The sequence below is a fragment of the Typopeltis vanoorti genome, chromosome 22 (genome assembly GCF_054136105.1).
Source record: "Typopeltis vanoorti isolate ZY-2024b chromosome 22, IOZ_Tvanoo_1.0, whole genome shotgun sequence".
Taxonomy (NCBI): domain Eukaryota; kingdom Metazoa; phylum Arthropoda; class Arachnida; order Uropygi; family Thelyphonidae; genus Typopeltis; species Typopeltis vanoorti.
In genome coordinates this window covers 94,650,362-94,671,776 of record NC_143570.1, presented here as the reverse complement: position 1 = coordinate 94,671,776, position 21,415 = coordinate 94,650,362, and the positions used below count along the sequence as shown (strand labels likewise).

Below are 21,415 nucleotides of genomic sequence, written 5' to 3'. Positions count from 1 at the left end.
GAGGATCCAGAGATAAGTGACCATGATAATAGCAGGTCTATGGAATGAACCTTATGAGAACAGGTTGAAGATTTGTGGGTTGTAGAAATTGGTTGATAGGGAGAAAAGGGGTGATAGGATTGAGACATTCAAATTACTGAAGGGTTTCTATAAGATTAATTCAGAAGATATTTTTGAGAGTAGGACTGGTGGTGGGAGGACTAGGGGCCATACATGGAAGCCGGGCAAGAGTGTGGTTAGCAAGGATGTTAGAGCTAGGTTTTTTACTTGGAGAGTGGTGAATGAGTGAAATAAGCTGCCAGAGTCTGTTGTGATGCCATGACTGTAAACGACTTCAAGGCGAAGTATGATAGATACTGTGTGAATGTCGCATAGTTGTTCTTGACATGATGTTAGGGCCTCCCTCGATGAGTCTGTGGACTCCTCGGAGTTGCCCGTAATAATAATATATTTCATTGGAAATCTTCTTTCAATTTTTACTGTTTTGACCTTGCTTCCCACCATTACAAAGTAAAATAAAAACAGCTGCCTTTGAAAGTAAAACCGTGTAATAGTTGGTCCCCTGTTTCCACATCTTGAACTACAATTAAATATTTCCCTCTGCTGTATGTGGTAAAAGAATAAATCTATCTCTTTTAAAACCTTATTCACCTGTCTCTCTTCTTCAAATAGTCTTGATAGACTTGTGTTTCTTAGAATGGACTTCCCACGATGAGTCGTTTGACTCCATGGAGGCCTGAATAATAATAATAATAAAAAATCCTGGAATTTCAATTCCTGGAGTTTGCACCTTTGAAGGAATTGATACCATTATCTCAGGTGGGGAAAAAGACTAAAACCTGTGCATTTAATTGTAAATGGGGGGAACAAAATCCTTCAGTCATAAGACTGAGAATTAAATAATCCCATTATATAGGAATAATTCTACACTGTTAGCAAATGCTCTATTTGAGCTACTATAAAATGGTAGTCATGATATTGCCAAAAGTAATCCTGTAATGTAGATATCAACTGCGCTGCCAGCAATCTTAATATTTACTTTAAAAAACCAGTGCTAGTTGTGTGTGTGTGTGTGTGGGGGGTTATATCACCAGTAAAATAAAATCAAAGTTAAAAACAAATGAAGTCGCACCTTTTTACTAAAATACATATCGTCATACCTTGGCAACACACTCGCAACCTTTCCTACTACACTGTTATCTTTCACTCTTCTAGATAACCTTCTGATAATATATTGTACTTCCTCACATCCTCCTTATGTCCACTTTAGATCATTCGTTCCCATAATTACGACTAACTCTCTTGCTTGTTTCTTCCTCATGCTCAATGCCACTTCTTCTCCCCCCTGGAGAGTAGACCTTAGTTACTCTCTCAGTAACTAGTTGTCTAATTATGGAGTCTCCATATACTGCCAACCTGGAATCATTTGTCACCTCTTACTCTTTTTTTTTTTTTCTTTCATTTTGTTCTCTTGCATGCTCTTCTTAGTTTCCACTAGACGTCTAACATCACTCCGCACATTCCCGATTTCATTTTCAAGAACTGTTTCATTAAATCTTGCATTCTGACAATTTCACTTTCTATCACTCTTGCAGTCTTGCTACCTCTCATTCTGCTGCACCTTTCTTCCATTTCCTCAGTCATACTTTCTTTCGCAGTTTCTGTAGCTTTTGTTTCATTTCTGTTTCTTTCATGTACACCATCTTCTATCTTTTCAATCAGCTTTGCATTTTTTGCTTTGCGGTCTAATAATATATTGTACTTCCGACAAATCCATACTTTCTCTCGTTCATTCTCTCTCTCTCTCTACAAACATCTCTTACACTCTGACTTTCATACATATTGCATTCACAACATTGAATCATTTTTGAAAAGCTAATGTCGTTAATGCCATTTGATTTTCGCTCCGCTCGCCTAGACACACTGGTCGATGCCCACGTGGTTGATCGCATGATTGCCATTGTGTTATACTTAAATAAGGCAATTTCATCTAATAAATCATGCAGAATTCACACCCAAAATCATGCAGACACACTTCATTATCAAAACTAAATAGGGCAACCCTAAAATTCATGAAATATTGCCAATTATTATTCAAAATAGCACTTATCTTTCTTGAGTTCTATATGAATTTGACATGATTATTTTATTTAATTATTAATTAAGGAAGCAAATCAATGATGCCTTAAGATATATCAAATTATCAGTTAGTGATTTCATTTATTTTTAATAATGAAGTTTTTGTTATCATCCATGTAAGCAGTTGAAATATCCTTATTTATTACTGTTAATATTTTTTTAGCTGTTTCAGATAACATAAAGTTCAAAATTTCTTGAAATATGGAACCTATTATTAAAATTAATTGTGGATGTGTGGAGTGAGTTTGATGAAAGGAATTATAACTTTCGATGGATTACATTTGAATGGATTTGAGGTGAGGAGTCTTGAGAAAGTGTTGTCCAGTGAGAGTTTGAAAGTGCAGAGTCAGCGAAACTAGAATGTTTGAGGGGGATGCAGGTGAGTATTGGTCCACCTGGAGGTTAGTAAGTGGGAGAGTGATATGATGCTAAATGTAGCACCCCAAGTTCTTTACTTTAATGGGCTAAGCAACACAAGGTGTAAGGAAGGTCATTAGGATGAAGTGGGCATTAGAGTTCATGTATGCTAATGTCAGAAGTATTTGAAATAAGGGTAAGGAGTTTTGGCATTGGCTAGGCCAGACGTTACAGGCATTAGCGACTTGCTTGACTGAGGATGATGTAGGAATAGAATACAAAGGATATAGTATATTCAGAGAAGACAGAAGGAACAGGATGGGGAAAGGGGTTTTTGCTAATGATTATTATTATTAGACCATTGAGACAAGGAGTCATAGAGAGAGAGGCTATACAATACTCACAGTAGTTGTCACCATCTCTTAAACCCATTCACACTTGATGCCCTCACTATTTTAGCAGACACACCGTTCCACTGACTCATGGTTCTATGAGAGAGAGAAATTCAGCTCTCACTTCTTAACTGCACAATCTTAATTTTCATGGATGTCCCCTTGTCCTCTTCCAGCCTTCGATATAATAACAAAATTTATCAGTTAATATCCTATAACACCCTTTCAAAAGTTTATAGATCTTTCTTCTGGTTACCAGTGTCTGTAGTCCACATACTTTCAATCTATCCTTGTAATCTACATTCCTAGTCTGCACATAGTCATCCAGGTAGGGTCAAAGCATGGTAAAGAGGCAAAATGACTTCCATATAGTAACATATCAGTGTTTGTTTAGACATGGCAATTATCCTCAGACGTATTTGCAATTTTTGTTGTGTGACCATTGAACCTCAACACTCTATACATCATGACTCCAAGATCTCTAGCCAAGATCTCATATTATGTATATTACTCCAAGCATAATCCTACTAATATATGTAATATGCTGTTAGATATTGCATAACTTTACACATACTAACATTGGATTGATGGCTGTTCAGCATTCAGTAAAGTTATTCTTTCATTCATTCATTCTTTCTTTTACTTGCAGCATAATGATAAAATAATTTTGGGTTGTCTTTAGCCTGTTCAGCCAATTTCTTTTTATACTCCAACTTAATTTTCTGTACATTATAATAGTCATAATTTTTCTGGCCTGAGTTGAATGTATTTCATAATTCCTCTCACTCTTATCTTCATGATATTCCTTACACATCTTCTTTTTATGCATCTTTTGTTAATGAGATTGCACATTCGTTTGACTTGCATTTTATTTGTTCTTTGAACTCTAGGTATATATTGATACCACATCACTTAAGCAGCTTTTCAGAGCTTTTCACAATTTCCAGATTTGTAGTTCGGCATGTAACCTGTCCTAATTGGAGCATTCATATAGTTGACTACTTCTCAGGTCAGTATGGCATGATCACTGTCACCAACCTATTTCAAAACAGTCACATCCTTACCTGAGACACCTTCTAACACTATGATCAAATCTTAACACTCTTTGTCCTGGAATTGTTTCTTTCACATTCTGCTTGAGAAAGTTGTCATGCAACACCTCAAATTCTCCTTCATTTTTATGATTTTTCTCTGTTGCTAAGTCATTATTTAGATAATTTAAGCTACCAATAATAATTACTCATTTAGTACTCATCGGTATAATCTTGGGATGAAGAAATGCATTGCAAAATGACCTTGAATTGCTTGGTCTGTAGCAAACCTTTCCCATCCCAACCACCACCATATATTTCATCTTCTTATTTTTCACTTCACACCAGATAACCATATACTCAGTACTACATACAATGTTATTAACATCATTGCCTTCATGTGCTTCTCTCCTAACTGGATTCAAGTCATCTGATATTAATTATTATTATTAATAATAATAAGTAATGCAACGCCTCCAAGGGAATCCAAGGGCTCATTGCAGGAGGGCACTTCACTATATACATCTCCCCTGCTACATAATTCTTTTACTACACACAACTACTGTCAATTCCATCTACTGCCTATCACCATGAACAACAGTATTTTTTGTCTGTAAATTGCATGTATTCTGAAGACTGATTTGCCTGTATGCTGGATGGATGATTTTCTAGAAGAAAAATACCTTGCTTTATGTGATCAACTAACTCTGCTTCAAACGAAAAAGCTAATATAAAGATTAATAGCACACCTCCTACTCTATCTCTTCTGTTATTCCTAAAAACCCCATATCCTCTGTACTATATTCCAGTTACATCTTACTATGAGAGCCAGGATTCACTAATGCCAATAATTTTAGGCCATAGTGTGTTTACCAAAGAAACAAACTCAATAATTTTGTTTCTAATGCTATTGGCATTTGTATAGACATAACAAGTTACTTCCTCAGTTTTTGTCATACTTATATCTGCAGTCTGCTTGGCTGAGTTGTGCAATTCTCATTTCTCTCCCTACAAACACTCAAATGCCTGAACCCAAAGTGTAGATTTAGCAGATTCATAACCATGCCCATTGATGTTCATATCACTATTACATGTAAACATCCTAGCCGAACTTGCATACACATCATCAGCTTTCCTCCGAAGATGATCTAGTTTCCTGACTCTCTAAATTAGGTTTCATTCCAATAAATAATTTCTCTGATAGCTAAGGAATTAAAGCTAAATAGTGGATATGCATCAGAAGGACAGGAATGCAGAACACCTTCCAATTGCACCTTTTCCAATTCCAATTTCCTCCATGGAACTTCTAAGTTGATATCTAAGACTATTAAAACTAACTGTGCTGAGTCTGCATCATGACTCAGTGGAAGTGGCATTTTCATCCTCTTTGCAAGCTGCATGAAGATAGACTTAAATTCATCTAGTTGCCAACTAGAGAAACCTTTTCTAAGCCTTCCTTCAACCAGTTCCCAAGTTAATATCTGGTATGGACCAGAAGTTTTCCCCTCCTGGTAACTCAAGAAAATTGACTCGAGAACACATACTATTTCAGACAATAATATATCCTGTTAGGGTTAGGTATACCAAGAGATGGAAGCACTTGTTTGCCAGTCTCTTCATTAGTTGCTGCTTATAATTAGTAATCTTGGGGCAGTTATTACTGATTAACTACTGGTGGAGATTGAACTGCTCACTCAGTCTCAAAAAGCTGAATAGGGTTAAAAGATCTCACCTAATTCCATATAATGGCATAAAAGGCTTTTATGAAGATTACAACATGGGATTTATTATTATTAAACAAGACCTCATGGAGTCAAAGACTCATCTAGGAGGTCCTTTTATCTCGCACACATCTCATCATACCGCGTCTTAAACACACTCAAACTCCTTGCAGACACCACCCTCTCAGGCAAGGCATTCCAATCATTCACAGCTGTGCACAAAAAAAACCTGCCTCACACTCCCCTACTCACAACCTCTTTATACAGTTTCCAGGGATGACCTCTGGTTCTCCCCTGATCTCCCACTATTCTCTGTAGAACTTCTCCACCATTGATCCTATAACAACCCCTTACCAACTTGTAGGTCTCTATCATATCTCCCCTCTTCCTTCTCTCCACTAGACTGCAAATTACATCTTTTCAATCTTTCCTCATACTCGACATTCCAGAGGTCAGAAACTACCTTAGTCAGTCGCCTTTGGACCCTTTCCAACATCTCTTCATCCTTCTGAAAACCAGGTGACCAAATCTGGGCACAATAGTCCATGTGTGGCCTAATCAAACCCTTATACAAGGGAACAAGAATCTCCCTACTTCTACACGTCAGTGTCCTCCGCATCATTCCCAGAAGTCTTTGTGTTGTCTTCACAATTTTGGCGATGTATCACCTAAATTTTAGATCCTTATCCACTATCACCCCCAGATCTCTTATTTCCTCTACTTCCAACAATATATTCTCACCAAGCATAAATTCTGCATCCCACCTTTGTTTTCGAAATTTTAAAACCTTACATTTTGCAACATTGAACTCGCATCCCCATTTCTGTGCCCAATCACACAATCTATTCAAGTCTTTCTATAAGGCCACAACATCTTCACTACTCTTTATGGTTCGTCCCAACTTTGCATCATCTGCAAACAACTGAATATCTCCATCCGAATCTTCGCCAATATCATTAATATACAAGTTAAATAGTAATGGCCCTAAAACAGATCCCTGAGGCACTCCACTAGTGACTTTCCTTTTCCTGGATATCGCACCCCCATACACAACTTGTTGATACCTATCAGATAGCCAGTCTCCAATCCAATGCACTAATCTAATATCCAACCCCATCTGCTCTACTTTGACTGTCAACTTATCATGAGGTACTCTATCAAAAGCTTTTGCGAAATCCAAGTATATTACTGTGTATCCTTCTCCTCTGTCCAAGGAAGCAGTCACTTTATTGTAATAAGTAAGTAGATTACTAAAACACAACCTCCCTTTAGCAAATCCATGCTGTCCATCAAAGATTATACCATTGTTGTCAACCCAACTCTGGATCCTAGTTCTCACAAGCTTCTCCAACAACTTAACCACAACACCTGACACACAGATAGGCCCATAGTTTGATGCTCGAGTTCGATCACCTCCTTTATGAAGTGGCACAATCTTGCCCTCCTTCCACTCTTTAGGGACTTGACCAAGTGCAAGACTCGTATTAAAAAAATATGTCAAGGCAGGTGTCAACTCTCTGGCACATTGCTTCAAATTACGTGGTGATATATTATCAAGTCCCACAGCCTTATTTACATCTAGTTTACTCAACTCCCCAAACACCTCTTGCTCACTTACAGTCAGTCTCTCCTCCCCATCATCAACTGCTCTTAATCTCTCCATGAAGTCACATTCACAAGATTGAAAGATCTTTATGAACTGCTCATTAAGTATCTCCACCACACATACTGCAACAGCTGTCTTTATACCATTTCCTCCAATCAATGTCATCCTTCCATAATCATTCTTTCTTTTGCTGGCTACATATCGAAAGAACTCCCTAGGATTCTTTTTAGCTTCATTAGCTATCTGCTGTTCATACCTCTCTTTAGCTACTCTCACCAACCAAGTCACCCTCCTTGCCTGGTCTTTGTAGATCTCATGAAATTGGTTACTTCCACTTCTTTTATGCTGCCTCCACAATGCCCTTTTTCTCTGTATTGCATGCTTAATCTCTTTATTCATCCATCTCACACCTACCTTATTTAACCTTCTCACCTGTGGTATACATTTAGACATTGCATCCACTAAATATTTTTTGAAAATCTCCCAAGCTGCATTGATCTCTTTTCCATCTCACCCCTCCTTCCATGCTACACCTGCAAGCTGTCTCCTGAGCTCTTCATAATCACCCCCCTTGTAGTTCCACATATACCCTTTTTTCACAGGGGTCCTTGCACTGCTGGCAACCATCCAAGTAATCACTGGGTGGTTGCCAGCAGTCACTTTCATGGTCACTTTCACCAATTGGTGGATGATTTGATACCTCATTGATAATTACATCCTCTGATGAGATGACCAAATCCAAGACCCTTAATCCTCTTGTGCCCTCTGTTACATACTGTCTGAGGTAGTTATCCCTCAAAAACTCAAGAAACTCATTTTCTTTACTTCCAGTTGCTATCTCTTCATTCCAGTCTATATTGCCATAATTAAAATCACCCATAATGATCACCCTTTTCTCATTTGCTTGGCTTATTTGACTATACATTTCACTATCACCACCATCCACATTACCAGGTCTATAACAACATCCCACCAAGTATTTGATTCTATTCACCTCAATCTTACACCATACCTCAAATCCACTGGCCCCATTTCCCTCTTGCATTTCTACCTTGTATGGACATAACTCTTTCTCTATCATCAATAGCACTCCCCCTCCCTTTTTACCCCTTCTATCCTCACGAAACACATCATACCTTTCCATCTCTATTCCTGTCAGGATTTCATCCTCATCTAACCATGTCTCACTTATTCCGACAATCTCTGGGTGCACAGACACAATTAGTGCAACCATTTCATCTGCCTTGTTTCTTATACTTCTAGCATTGGTATACAAACACAACAACTCATTTCTGGATCTACAGCTAGTTCCACTGATACCACTCATTCGATGTGATCTCTCCATGCTGGACTGGGGCCATTTCCCTTTCTGCTTCTTTATTTTAGAACCCTTTGCAATTTCATCTGTTTCCTTTTGATCCCTGATCATCCCATTACTTTCCTGCATACACGTGCTCTCACCTCTTCTTGGAGCATCCACCTTTCTCACGCTGTGTATCCCTGTCCACCCTGAGCCTCCCCGTTTCCCTGCTCCTCTTGCACACCCATTCTCTCATTTTCTATACTCATACCACTCACTTCCTCATTCATTTCCACTCCTTCAATCTCTCCTGTCTTACTCTCCTGCTCTTCCACATCACTCCCCTCTTGATCTGATTCATTCTCTCTATTCACTTCTCCACTTTCCAGCAGCAGTCTCTCCAAGCGACTCGCACCATAACCACTCAAATGCAGTCCATCGCTCCCATACAGCTCACTTCGTCCCTCAAACTCATTCCACACATTAACAAACTGTACTCCAATCTCCTCACACATTTCAGCCAGAATATCATTCATAATCCTTGCTCTCTGCCTCATTTCACCACAATCATACCTAGGCAAAACACTGACCACCCTTCCTGTCACACTATTCTCCTTTGTCTTTCCAAGCAGTCTCCTGACATTCATTTTGACATGCTCTTTGTTCTCTCTCAAATCATTTGTACCAATTAATACAATTAACTCTTTTGCTCGTTCCCGCCTCATATTCAATGCCTCAATCACTCTACTCATTTTACCGCCTGGAAAACATAACTTGTGCATTTTATCCTCTAGCACACCTTTAATAATGGAGTCTCCATACAATGCCACTCGCTCATCTTTTGTTAACTCTTTCATGCCATCATGATTTATTTTAATAGTTTTGACCTGAATTCTCTTAATTTCATTCCGCATCCATTTCATTTCTTGCTTCATCCAATCCAATTCACCTTCCGAACCTCGCGACACATTCTCTCTATCATTAAATCTTTCTAACTTTCTAACTCTCGACCCCCTCTTCTCACTTTCCCTCTCATTCATCCTTCTTTGTTTCCGTACTTTCGGACTAACATGCGTCCAACTTTCGCTATCATTCTTCTCACTTTTACTGTCATTCATCTCTCTTTGGTTCAGTATTTTCGTTCCAACATGCGTCCAATTTTCGCCATCAGTCATTTTTTTTCGCTATCATTTATTCTTTCAATTTTTTTTACTTGCGATTTCTGCATCATGTCATTTCTACTTTCATTCGTTCTCTCAATTTCGTTTCTTTCCGCCTCACTTTCGTCCCTTTTAACATCCGTTACAGTTGTCAAATCGCTCTTTTTCTTTTTTCCTGATTTTTTAACATTTTTTCGCCTGTCTTACTAGCCATCCTTCTCTTTCAAACGTGCACTCGCGCACAATCGGTACTAGCCCTTTCTGTCATCAACTTCATATTCGCATTCATCAATTCCTCGTTCAGGCACATTTCGCACACACCCTTCTTCTATCCGCACTAAACATCCACAAATCATTTATGTAATCGAAGGAATACATATAACTGACCTCACACTTAACGAACCGACTGAAATCCAAATTAAAATCATGGAATGACAATGCCGCCGCCATTTTTTTTTTTTTCTCTGCAGGTTACTAGGTCTAATATGAACGTTTTCGTATTTAGTTTAAGCAAGGAAAAAAAACCCACATTAATAATATCGGTAGCGTACAACGTTTACAGCCACTCTTACTTAAACAATTACGCATATATACTTAATTATTCCTAGTAAAACTTATCTGAATCAGGAGCTCTCCAAAACACGTCCTTAGCGCTTGACTTACTAGCGCCCTCTCAATTTATTTAATCGATATATTTAAAATAACTAAAAATATAAAACAACTTTGAAAGCAAAATTAGAATGTGAAAACAAAGTAAAGACTACATATTTTAAAAGATAATAAAAATATAATCTATAAAATTTAAAATACTGTTAAATTGACACAAATAAAAAATGGTGAGTGTATTTATTGCTTGAGGACTGTTTTGGTTTAGCCATCTTCATAAAAGTAGGATAGTTGTGCAATGATATATAGAGTATATCAATGAGCTGTGATGTTTTCATTGGCAGAAATCTCTCCACCATTGGTTGTTTTCAGGATATTGTCTGGACATTGCATGAGATTACCTTGTCTCATTTAATTTAAGAATTTTTCCATATTTCTTTATGCATACCATTCCTGGAATTTGTAAACAAATGCCAGGAATGGTATGCATAAAGAAATATGGTAGCTGGCCTCTGAGTCTGTAACAAGTCTTACTAGCACTGCTTCTCAGATATGTCTTTTGCATTCCTATCTTTGTTCATACATGGGAGATTATGGTAGATTTTATCTACAGCAGTATAAGTTGGGAAGTGGAAAATGCATGTAGTAATAAGGGAATGGAATTTCTAGAATTCTTGAGGGACAGATGTCTTAGGCAACATGTAATAAAGGGAATAAGAGGTTTAAGAATTTATTTTTGGTCATAGCATCAGAAGAGGTGATAATAACTGAGATGATATCTCATCCCCCTGTTGCAGAGAGTAACCATGTGATTTTGACTTGGAAGATGAATAGACATGCAGGAGTATCAAAAAATAAGTAAGCATATGTGGAATTATAAGGCAGGTGATTATGATAGTCTTAGATATAAACTTGGGGCAATTTCATGGAGGGCAGAATTGGAAGGCCTTATTATCATTAGTGAGCGAAAAATTGTTAAGGAATATTTGTTAGCAGCAATAGTAAGCTGTATTCCACGAGTGAAGAAGATGACACAATTTGGTGTAAAGTGGATGACAAACAATATCAAACAGGAACTGCAAGTGAAAAAGAGATTATGGAAGAGATATAAGGAGAGAGGTGGAGAGCAAATGCATGAAGAATATAAGACTTGGGCCAGGAGAGTGACTAATATGGTAAGGAAGGTGAAACTGGAATAGGAGAAGAGATCCTAGGGAATTTTTTAGCTATGTAGCCAGAAGGAAGAGAAATGATTGTGGAATAAAAATGGGAATAGTGAGTGATGCAGAGGACATAGCAGAGTTGTTCAATAAATACATTATTGGAGTATTTCATCGTGGAGAAGTAAGTTTTAATACTAGAGGGATAGGGCAGGCTCAAGGTTTAGAGGTGCAAGAAGTGATTGTGTTCCAAATACTGAGTACCCTGGATGTCAGTTAAAGCTGTGGGACTGGATGGTATTTCATCATGGGTTTTGAGAGAATGTGCTAAAGAACTAACAGCTCCATTGACCTGGCTTTTCAATGAAAGTTTGAAAGGTACCCAAGGAATGGAAGGAAGGCAAGATAGTGCCATTGCATAAGGGTGGTAGTAGACTACATGTGTCTAACTAGAGGCCAGATTGTGTTTCATCAATAGCTATTAAGATTTTGGAGAAATTAGTGAGAGACCATAGACAGCCTTGGGCAGATGAGAGTAATGTTCTCTGGGAGAGTCGATATGAATTTGTTAAGGGGGTAGGCTCTTGCTTTAGTAACATGATTGCCTATTATAATAATGTGACAAGCGGGATGAGGGAAAGGCATATTCTGCCAATTTTTGGATTTTGCAAAGACATCTGACAGAGTGCCACATGATGTGGTGATATTTAAGTTGAAGCACATGGTTTTAGATGTCAGGTAAGTCAACTGGTTTCAGGATTGGCTATCTGATAGGTATTAAAGAGTTGTTTATGGTGGGGCAATATGAAGGAGGCAGAGCTCAGTACAGGGAACTGCATTGTTTAACTTTTACAGCAATGAGATTGACAGTGGAGTGCAAGGAGATATTCAGTTGTTTGCAGATGATGTGAAGCTAGGAAGGGTTATTAGTAATAGTGCAGATGCAGCAACCCTGCAAGAGGATTTGAATACACTACAGTTGGGCAAATGAATGGGGTATCGGTTTAATGCAGCAAAATGTAAAGTCTTGAAGATTGGGATACATCAATGGGAGGCTACATACTCGATTGAAGGAGCTGTACTGGAGGAAGTAAGAGAGACCGATCTGGGGGTGGTGACTGATAGAAAACTGAAATTCAGGGAACATATGGCAAAAATGGTGAAGGTAATCCAGAGTATTGCTGCAATACTGAGAAGGATGCTGATCTGCAGAGATAATAGTTGGCATTCCATTATATAAACCCCTGATCAGACTGCACTTGGACTATTGTTCTCAAATTTGGTCCCCAGGATTTGAAGGGGATAAGTTAACTGTGGAAAGGGTACAGTGACGTATAACAAAGATGGTTTCAGGACTGTTCAATGTATGTTAGTTATGAGGATCAGCTAGGGAATATGGACTACACAGTTTGGTGGATAGCAGGAGAGGGGATATGATTGAGACTTTTAAACTGTTGAGAGGTAGTTACAGGGTTGACACTGGGGAGTTCTCTCACTTGGTGGAACAGCTGGAAGGAGCAATGACAAGGGGCCATTCCTGGAAGTTGCAAAAGGAAGCTGTGAGGAAGAGGGTGAGGAGTGGTTTCTTTGTATGGAGGGTGGTTGAACTGTGGAATGCATTGCCTAATAGTGGTGAGAGCAAGAAAGGTCAATGGGTTCAAGGAGTGGTATGATAGACTTTTATGTTTCTTAGGCAGGATCTCCCACAATGAGTTTTGATTCCATGAAGGCCTGAATAATAATAATACCTCTTTCTCCCCCACCCAACACTCCATGCCACAGTTTTCTACAGATTCAATTTTTTCTCCTTTTGTTCCATTCCATCTTATTCCTTTGTCTGTACACAGAGACACATTCATTGTGTCTTTGAGTACCCACTGTTTGCATGCAGTTTCTCCCTATCCATCCATCCATGTATAAATATGTGTGTGTGTCTATAAATATGTATAAATAGGTTCTTTTTATTTATTTTCAGAAAGAAAAAGGATTATTTCTAGGTGCTCCCGGATTTCTTGAGTGGACTGGTATATCAATACATTTTTTGGAATTTTGCTTTAGTGATATATATATATATATATATTATTTATGCAGATTTATTTCTATTTATCCTGTTGAAAAATAATACTGTTACATAGAATTCATTGACTTCTTGCCAGAGTAAAGAATTTAAAAAAAAAAAAGTGTCTGATGCTAGCAGAACATAGTAACATTCTTTGAAGCCTGACAACCAGTCTTCAAAAAAAGTTTTCAAGAATGTTTGAAAGATAAGTTCTTCCGATATAAAAAGTTGTTCTTTTTACTTTGTTATATTTATGAATGTTTGTTTTATTAACTGTAAAGGTACTGTTCTTAATGTGCTGTGTGCAATTTATTGTGTATCATTGCACCAATGCACAAAACAATGCAGGACAATTTTAATGTGCATGAATATGTTGCTGCAGTGTGTGCAAAATGTATGGCCTTTGCAGAATGAAAGATTTATGGAAGGAAAATGAAACAGGAGGATGTTTGTCAAAAGTGTTTTGTGAGCAAATGCTAGAAGTGGGAAGAGAGTAAGAAGAATGATAGTGTTAAGACTAGATGCATGATAATCTAATTACAAGGAAGTTGGTGTTACAAGCAATATGAATGACTTTAGTTATATGAATGAAGTTAATAAATAGTTAAATATGAATGACTGTATGAATAACGCAGTGGAAATGACCATTATTATTATTCATTATTATTACACTCTCCATGGAGTTGACAGACTCATTGTGGCAGGTTCATTCAACTGACAACATATTTATTAATAAATATGTTGTCAGTTGAATAAAGAATCTTAAAATAAAATTAAATAAAAAATCTTAAAATCCTTCACACTCCTTATATTAACAACAACACATTCTGGTAATACATTCCATCCAGTTGGGTTAATCTGATAAAATCAGATTAACCCAAATGGATTAATTATTATTAAACAAGACCTCATGGAGTCAAAGACTCATCTAGGAGGTCCTTTTATCTCACACACATCTCATCATACCGCATCTTAAACACATTCAAACTCCTTGCAGACACCACATTCTCAGGCAAGGCATTCCAATCATTCACAACTCTGCACGAAAAAAACCTGCCTCTCACTCCCCTACTCACACCCTCTTTATACAGTTTAAAGGGATGACCTCTGGTTTTCCCCTGATCTCCCACTATTCTCTGTAGAACTTCTCCACCATTGATCCTATAACAACCCCTTACCAACTTGTAGGCCTCTATCATATCTCCCCTCTTCCTTCTCTCCACTAGACTCTGCAAATTACATCTTTTCAATCTTTCCTCATACTCGACATTCCAGAGGTCAGAGACTACCTTAGTCAGTCGCCTTTGGACCCTTTCCACCATCTCTTCATTCTTCTGAAAACCAGGTGACCAAATCTGGGCACAATAGTCCATGTGTGGCCTAATCAAAGCCTTATACAATGGAACAAGAATCTCCCTATTTCTACACGTCAGTGTCCTCCGCATCATTCCCAGAAGTCTTTGTGTTGTCTTCAAATTTGGCGATGTGTCCCCTAAATTTTAGATCCTTATCCACTATCACCCCCAGATCTCTTATTTTCTCTACTTCCAACAATATATTCTCACCAAGCATAAATTCTGCATCCTATCTTTGTTTTCCAAATTTTAAAACCTTACATTTTGCAACATTGAACTCGCATCCCCATTTGTTTGCCCAATCACTCACTTTATTCAAGTCTTCTTGCAGGGCCACAACATCTTCACTACTCTTTATGGTTCGTCCCAACTTTGCATCATCTGCAAACAACTGAATATCTCCATCCAAATCTTCGCCAATATCATTAATATACAAGTTAAATAGTAATTGCCCTAAAACAGATCACTGAGGCACTCCACTAGTGACTTTCCTTTTCCTGGATATTGCACCCCCATACACAACTTGTTGATACCTATCAGATAGCCAGTCTCCAATCCAATGCACTAATCTAATATCCAACCCCATCTGCTCTACTTTGACTGTCAACTTATCATGAGGTACTCTATCAAAAGCTTTTGCGAAATCCAAGTATATTACTGTGTATCCTTCTCCTCTGTCCAAGGAAGCAGTCACTTTATTGTAATAAGTAGATTACTAAAACACAACCTCCCTTTAGCAAATCCATGCTGTCCATCAAAGATTATACCATTGTTGTCAACCCAACTCTGGATCCTAGTTCTCACAAGCTTCTCGAACAACTTAACCACAACACCTGACACACAGATAGGCCTATTGTTTGATGCTTGAGTTCGATCACCTCCTTTATGAAGTGGCACAATCTTGCCCTCTTTCCACTCTTTAGGGACTTCACCAAGTGCAAGACTCGTATTAAAAAAATATGTCAAGGCAGGTATCAACTCTCTGGCACATTTCTTCAGAATATGCAGTGATATATTATCAAGTTCCACAGCCTTATTTACATCTAGTTTACTCAACTCCCCAAACACATCTTGCTCACTTACAGGCAGTCTCTCCTCCCCATCATCAACTGCTCTTAATCTCTCCATGAAGTCACATTCACAAGATTGAAAGATCTTTATGAACTGCTCATTAAGTATCTCCACCACACATTCTGCAACAGCTGTCTTTATACCATTTCCTCCAATCAGTGTCATCCTTCCATAATCATTCTTTCTTTTGCTGGCTACATATCGAAAGAACTCCCTAGGATTCTTTTTAGCTTCATTAGCTAACTGCTGTTCATACCTCTCTTTAGCTACTCTCACCAACCAAGTCACCTGCCTTGCCTGGTCTTTGTAGATCTCATGAAATTGGTTACTTCCACTTATCTTATGCTGCCGCCACAATGCCCTTTTTCTCTGTATTGCATGCTTAATCTCTTTATTCATCCATCTCACACCTACCTTATTTAACCTTCTCACCCGTGGTATACTTTTAGACATTGCATCCACTAAATATTTTTTGAAAATCCCCCAAGCTGCATTGATCTCTTTTAAAGCTAACTCCTCATTCCATGCTACACCTGCAAGCTGTCTCCTGAGCTCTTCATAATCACCCCCCCTTGTAGTTCCACATATACCCTTTTTTCACAGGGGTCCTTGCACTGCTGGCAACCACCCAAGTAATCACCTCATGGTCACTTTCACCAATTGGTGGATGATTTGATACCTGATTGATAATTACATCCTCCGATGAGATGACCAAATCCAAGACCCTTAATCCTCTTGTGCCATCTGTTGCATACTGCCAGAGGTAGTTATCCCTCAAAAACTCAAGAAACTCATTTTGTTTACTTCCAGTTGCTATCTCTTCATTCCAGTCTATATTGCCATAATTAAAATCACCCATAATGATCACCCTTTTCTCATTTGATTGGCTTATTTGACTATACATTTCACTATCACCACCATCTACATTACCAGGTCTATAACAACATCTCACCAAGTATTTGATTTTATTCACCTCTATCTCACACCATACTCACTCAAAACCACTGACCCTATTTCCCTCTTGCATCTCTACCTTGTATGGACATAACTCTTTCTCTATCATCAATAGCACTCTCCCTCCCTTTTTACCCCTTTTATCCTCACGAAACACATCATACCTTTCCATCTCTATTCCTGTCAGGATGTCGTCCTCATCTAACCATGTCTCACCTATTCCGACAATCTCTGGGTGCACAGACGCAATTAGTGCAACCATTTCATCCACCTTGTTTCTTATACTTCTAGCATTGGTATACAAACACAACTCATTTCTGGATCTACAGCTAGTTCCACTGATACCACTCACTCGATGTGATCTCTCCATGCTGGACTTGGGCCATTTCCCTTTCTGTTTCTTCATTTTAGAACCCTTTGCAATTCCATCTGTTTCCTTTTGATCCCTGATCATCCCATTACTTTCCTGCCTACACATGTTCTCACCTCCTCTTGGAGCATCCACCTTTCTCACGCTGTGTATCCCTGTCCACCCTGAGCCTCCCCGTTTCCCTGCTTCTCTTGCACACCCATTCTCTCATTTTCTATACTCATACCACTCACTTCCCCATTCATTTCCACTCCTTCAATCTCTCCTGTCTTACTCTCCTGCTCTTCCACATCACTCCCCTCTTGATCTGATTCATTCTCTCTATTCACTTCTCCACTTTCCAGCAGCAGTCTCTCCAAGCGATTCACACCATAACCACTCAAATGCAGTCCATCGCTCCCATACAGCTCACTTCGTCCCTCAAACTCATTCCACACATTAACAAACTGTACTCCCATCTCCTCACACATTTCAGCCAGAATATCATTCATAATCCTTGCTCTCCGCCTCATTTCACCACAATCATACCTAGGCAACACACTGACCAGCCTTCCTGTCACACTATTCTCCTTTATCTTTCCAAGCAGTCTCCTGACATTCATTTTGACATGCTCTTTGTTCTCTCTCAAATCGTTTGTACCAATTAATACAATTAACTCTTTTGCTCGTTCCCACCTCATATTCAATGCCTCAATCACTCTACTCATTTTACCGCCTGGAAAACATACCTTGTGCATTTTGTCCTCTAGCACACCTTTAATAATGGAGTCGCCATACAATGCCACTCGCTCATCTTTTGTTAACTCTTTCATGCCATCATGATTTATTTTAATAGTTTTGACCTGAATTCTCTTAATTTCATTCCACATCCATTTCATTTCTTGCTTCATCAAATCCAATTCACCTTCTGAACCTCGCGACACATTCTCTCTATCATTAAATCTTTCTAACTCTTGACCCCCTCTTCTCACTTTCCCTCTCATTCATCCTTCTTTTGTTTCCGTACTTTCGGACTAACATTTGTCCTACTTTCACTATCATTCTTCTCACTTTTACAGTGATTCATCTTTCTTTGGTTCAGTACTTTCATTCCAACCTGCGTCCAACTTTCGCCATCAGTCATTCTTTTTTCGCTATAATTCATTTTTTCGATTTTTTTTACTTGCGATTTCCGTATCACGCCATTTCTACTTCCATTCGTTTTCTCAATTTCGTTTCTTTCTGCCTCACTTTCGTCCCTTTTAACATCCGTTACGGTTGTCAAATCGCTCTTTTTCTTTTTTCCTGATTTTTAACATGTTTTCGCCTGTCTTACTCACCATCCTTCTCTTTCAAACGTGCACTCGCGACACAATCGGTACTAGCACTTTTTGTTATCAACTTCATATTCGCATTCATCAATTCCTCGTTCAGGTCACATTTCGCACACACTCTTCTTCCATCCACACTAAACATCCACAAATCATTTATGTAATCGAAGGAATACATATAACAGACCTCACAGTTAACGAACCGACTGAAATCCAAATTAAAATCATGGAATGACAATCCGCCGCCATTTTTTTTTTTTTTTTTTTCTTTGCAGGTTACTAGGTCTAATATTAACGTTTTCGTATTTAGTTTAAGCAAGAAAAAAACCCCCACACTAATAATATCGGTAGCATACAACGTTTACAGCCACTCTTACTTAAACAATTACGCATATATACTTAATTATTCCTAGTAAAACTTATCTGAATCAGGAGCTCTTCAAAACACTTAAACAATTACGCATATATACTTAATTATTCCTAGTAAAACTTATCTGAATCAGGAGCTCTTCAAAACACGTCCATAGTGCTTGACCCACTAGCGCCCTCTCTGGTAATTAATCTGATAAAATCCTCTCACTTACTTAAATGTCTCTATCATATCACCTCCCTTCCTCTTATCCACAAAACTCTGCACTCCACATTTCTTCAACCACATAATCTGATGTGCTGTTTCAGTTATGTTTGCAATATGCCCTCTAAACTTAAACTTCCTATCCAAAATCCCTGGCCTCATCAGTTCCCTGCAGTCCGGTATAGTACAGAGCTTCTAGTCTCTTCCCAAAGTGCATCACCTTAAACTTCGCTATATTAAACTGGCAAGTACCAGTGAGGTGTACTGGTAGCCATTTACCTTTGCCCATAATGCTAGTCTGTCATCCTGCAAGATCTCTGCATCACCTGCATTTACCATTACTCTTTCAAGTTTAGCATCAGCAAACTGAATACTTCCTGTCAAATCATTGATAATACAAATTAAACAGCAGAGGACAATGTACTGAGCCCTGTGATACACCCCACTGGTACTTGCCTATTCCTGGGCTCAAATTCTTCAAAAAAATCAATCCTTGATATCTATCCATCAGCCATCCTCTAATCCAGAATCACAATTTTCATATCCATTCCATTTGCTCTAATTTATGCAATAGAGTTCTATGTGTGATCTTGTCAAATGCATTTGCAAAGTCTAGCAATAGCACTAAGTAGTCATTTCCCTTATCCAACATCATTTTCGTGCTGTGATGAGTTTTTTGGGTAGCACGCAAGTGTCGTGTAATAATAATTTTCACTTTATTATAAAAAGTAAGCAGATTACTAAGGCAAGACCTACCCTTCACAAAACCATGTTGCCCCTTATAGAGTATCATATTTCTATCCACCCAGTCCTGAATTCTGTCTTCACCAATTTCTGCAATACCTTAACCACCTCTCCTAAGATGCTGATGATGCATAATTTGCTATTTCTATCTCAGAGCCTCCTTTTTGGAATGGGACTATTTTGCTCTCTTTCCACACCACTGGTACCTTCTCAGTACTCAGGCTTAAATTAAATAGCTTGGTCAGAGAAGCTGATAATTGCTTGCATGTTGTAATACACAGGTTGATGTGGGCTGTGTTCATATTGAGGTTCTGCAATATTTTAAAAATTCCCTATCTTCAATCTCTATTTTCTTATAAGTCAATGTCACATCAGGCATTGATCCAGATGGTACACCCCTGCAAAATGCTCACTCAGTAATTCAACTATTTGGTTCTGTTACCTCTCAACCATCAGCATTTTTTAAAATCATCCTTCTATAGTCATTCCTCTTTTTATGTGTCACATATTGAAATAATTCTTTAGGATTTCTTTTGGTTTCATCAATCAATTAGTTAACTTTCTCTCATAATTAGCTTTGGCCCTTCTTACCATACAGGTCCCCTCTTGCCTGTGTTTCAACTGCTCATGGGTATGCTGATCACCGTTTTCTTTATAATCCCACCACAACCTTTTCTTTGTGTGCAACTCCTACTTATTGAAGCTATTCATCTATCTAACTCTAACACCCTTGACCATCTCCCATACATTACCACCACCAATCATCTTTCACCTCCAAATTCTTATGCCATGCTCCACTGAAAGCTGTCTCCTCAGCTAGTCATAATCATCTGCTAAGTAATTCCATATACATCTCTTCTTAACAGAAAATTCTATATGTCTGGCAATCTCCCAGGTCAAGACTATATGATAATTTCTATAAGTGGAGGCAGCATAGCTAGATTGGTTAATGTTAAGCCTCTCTGATGCAATGATAGGATCTGGCACTTTTGAATCTCGTGTTCAAAAAGTAGGTAATCATCTCTCAGCAGATGTCCTGCCTGTGACTATTCCTTCTCCCAATTTATCCCACAGTTGAAATTCCTCATAATTACTCAACCTGTACTCATGCTAATTTGAGTACATGTCATCTACATTCTCCCTTATACTCACATTACAGAAACAACCAACTACATATTTAATCCTGTTGGTCTCTATCCCATATCAGATAGCCTGAAATGAACTGCCCTCTGAATCCCTGTTCCCCAATGTTCTATTATGTTTGGCTTTTATTCCTTTGCTATCATTAGCAACCCCTCTCCTCTGCCTGTTCCTTCTGTCCTCTCTGAAGACACCATATCTTTGCACTCTATTCCTATGACCACATCATCCTCAGTCAACCAAGTCTTACTAATGCCTGTAACTACTGGCCAAGTTGTGCTAACCAATTTCAAAAACTCTGTGCCAAAATTTCAAACACTTCTGGCATTAGTATACATGAACTGTAATACTCCCTTCATCCCACAA

The 21,415-nt window shown here is 38.4% G+C and overlaps 1 protein-coding gene across 1 annotated transcript in view; it reads left to right on the top strand.

Annotated features, from left to right (window-relative positions):
* Positions 1 to 21,415, top strand: part of LOC150094573 (integrin alpha-9-like) — a 670,422-nt gene that overhangs the window by 153,831 nt on the left and 495,176 nt on the right. The window contains exon 6 of the mRNA XM_090411817.1: positions 13,448 to 13,496. Within this exon, the coding sequence (XP_090267943.1) occupies positions 13,448 to 13,496 (49 nt within the window). The remainder of the gene's footprint in view (positions 1 to 13,447; positions 13,497 to 21,415) is intronic.